Consider the following 2,472-nt stretch of genomic DNA (forward strand, 5'->3'; position numbering starts at 1 on the left):
ATGGCTGAATAAGTAACCTCTAAACATGATTATGTACATGAAATTAAATGCTTATTTCCTCAGCCTCTGCCTGTGGCCTTTCACTCTGTGAAAGTATTTCAGTAGGTCACACACAATCTACAGGGGTTTTGTTCAACTTCTCAGGTGAAGAATGTCAGGTTATAGAAATGATTATATAAAAAATGCAGTTCCCAAGAGCAAAGAGAACAGGTCAAGCCCAGAAATACTGTTTAGCAATCATTAACAATCCCAGTAAACAGCAGCTCAGGTACGAAAAGTGCTCAGTGGGCCAAAATAATAACAGGGTTTAGTAGTCTTAACTGTTTCATTTATAAACACAATGAAGACAGACTATTCATTAAATATAAAAGCAATTTTATAAAAACACATCAGAATTTTATTGCTTGAAGAATACAGCATATGAAAAAGCACAAGAATGTTCAAAAAGAAAGGTCACAAGAATCCAAACATATTACACCATACATACCAGATGCAGTAAAATGTTAACCTGAATTCTGCATCAGAAAAGAAAGGTGTGAAAATATACCTAGTAGTATTTAGAAGGAAAAAAAGACTCATTTAAAATAGAAAGTGTGAAGGTGTTACAGTACAAATTAGAAAAGCCACACTGCACATTAACATTGTATCACTAGACTAGATTTTCTACCTTTGGTACTTAAACCTTTACAGAAAACCACTTCCTCGGTCAAACCTTGCCTAACATATTTCATATAGCATCCAGGAAAGTTTTTTTTTGTTTTTCTTTTTTAAACTCAAAACATTCAAACAAATACTCTTCTGAGTTTTTACTGCATTGATGCATTTAAAGACCTGTTCACATTTATTCAATATGCAGCTTAACACATCTCCAATTTAAATCAGAAGTCACTATGTGACTGAGATCTGAATATGCCAATTGTATCTTGTTCAGATCTTCATGTAGAAACAGGCACGCTGTGTTCTGTTTGCATCCTTCTGTAAACAGACTGCTGCAGCCCTCCTCCAGAATCCTAACTGGAGCAACTTGCTGAGGACCTAAGTTAATAATAAAACAATCCCCATTGTTAGAGAACTATGGGATCACCTACAGCAGCATGCAAGTGGCTTTTCTAGTCTGCTCAGATTAGAGTACCAGAAGATATGCCAGTATTACTTCAAGTAACACATTAAAACTCAGCAATGGACACTACTGTGCTTTATTTCAACACAAAGGACAGCTGCTCATCCATTAATCAACAGAACTATCAAAAGGACAAGTACATAATTTCTGTTTTGTGTATTGCTGATCACTCTTGGGGAATAGTTTATTGAAAACCTGGACTTACCTACGGACCAATTTGAATGAAGAAAATGTTATCTTTCAACAAGGTATCCTAGTAATCCAGTGGCAGTCTAGTCTGGAGAATGTTAGCATTATGCTGACAAGAATGAGTACTCAAGGTTAAATAAATTCCCTCTTTTATGATAAGCATGCTCTCAGGGTCACCTTTTGCCTTCTTCGGCTTGAATATTTAATCACTCCCAGTCACATAAGCAGAACAAACAATTTTGTTTCATTAAGTTCCAGCTTTATATTTCAACAATATGAATAGATCTGGACTACGAAATACCATCAACAACAGTTAACACTCAACTGGAGTGAAATAATAGAAGAGTTAGTTCTTCAAACCAGGCAGTCTTTGAAGAGAAATATTCAGTTAGGACTGTCAAAGGATGTCATAATAAAACCACGGGTTTATTTTTTTCACCCCTATACAAAAAATGACTGAATTTGTACAACTATTAAACATACCTTTTCCTAGCTTGATGAAAATGTATCATTTTCAAATTTTAACAACTGTGGTATTGGAGCATATATAATATTTATTGCCATATACACCCTCATCTTAAAAAGAACAAGAATTCAGACTCTTCTATGCTGAACTCTGCTTTTTTTCCCCATTAACAGATTATGTCTACTGTACCACTCCCCCCCAAAAAACAATTAAAAATTCTAAGTAAGATTTTATAGTTTAGTTAAAAGGGAAGAAATGCAAATGTGGATTTAGAGCATTTTGTATAAATCTCACTATATTTTATAAACTTGTTGTTTATTGTAACACTGTTTATTGATCAAATAAATGACGCACTGCTATCTAAAATTTCCATATACACCATTAAAAATCCAAAGTTGATATGATACTGAACCTTAAATCTTCAAGAGTTCAAAAAAAGACAGTTTATACATGTACAGCACACAACAGCAGACACCCCTAGAATACCAACTGCCAGTCCACGATGCATACAAACTTACAGGTAAGCATTCATTTCACTGTTTCATTGTGCAGGAGAAATATTTCTTAATAAGACAAACTCAGCTGGTGATTTTCAGATATCGTCTTCATCATCTTCATCCTGAGAGGATCCTGCCTGATTGGATGCACTGGCTGAGGCAGCAGCAAGCTGTGCCTGTTGAGCTGCTTGTTGCATCTG

General features: G+C 35.0%; 1 protein-coding gene across 1 annotated transcript in view; it reads right to left on the reverse strand.

Annotated features, from left to right (window-relative positions):
• Positions 1 to 374: 374 nt before the first annotated feature.
• Positions 375 to 2,472, reverse strand: part of DR1 (down-regulator of transcription 1, TBP-binding (negative cofactor 2)) — a gene marked incomplete at its 5' end in the record, with an annotated part of 11,222 nt that continues 9,124 nt past the window's right edge. The window contains 1 exon segment of the mRNA XM_009080978.1: positions 375 to 2,472. This exon segment is cut by the window's right edge and continues 54 nt beyond it. Within this exon segment, the coding sequence (XP_009079226.1) occupies positions 2,368 to 2,472 (105 nt within the window).

Source organism: Acanthisitta chloris, unplaced genomic scaffold (assembly GCF_000695815.1).
Source record: "Acanthisitta chloris isolate BGI_N310 unplaced genomic scaffold, ASM69581v1 scaffold45448, whole genome shotgun sequence".
Classification (NCBI taxonomy): Eukaryota; Metazoa; Chordata; class Aves; order Passeriformes; family Acanthisittidae; genus Acanthisitta; species Acanthisitta chloris.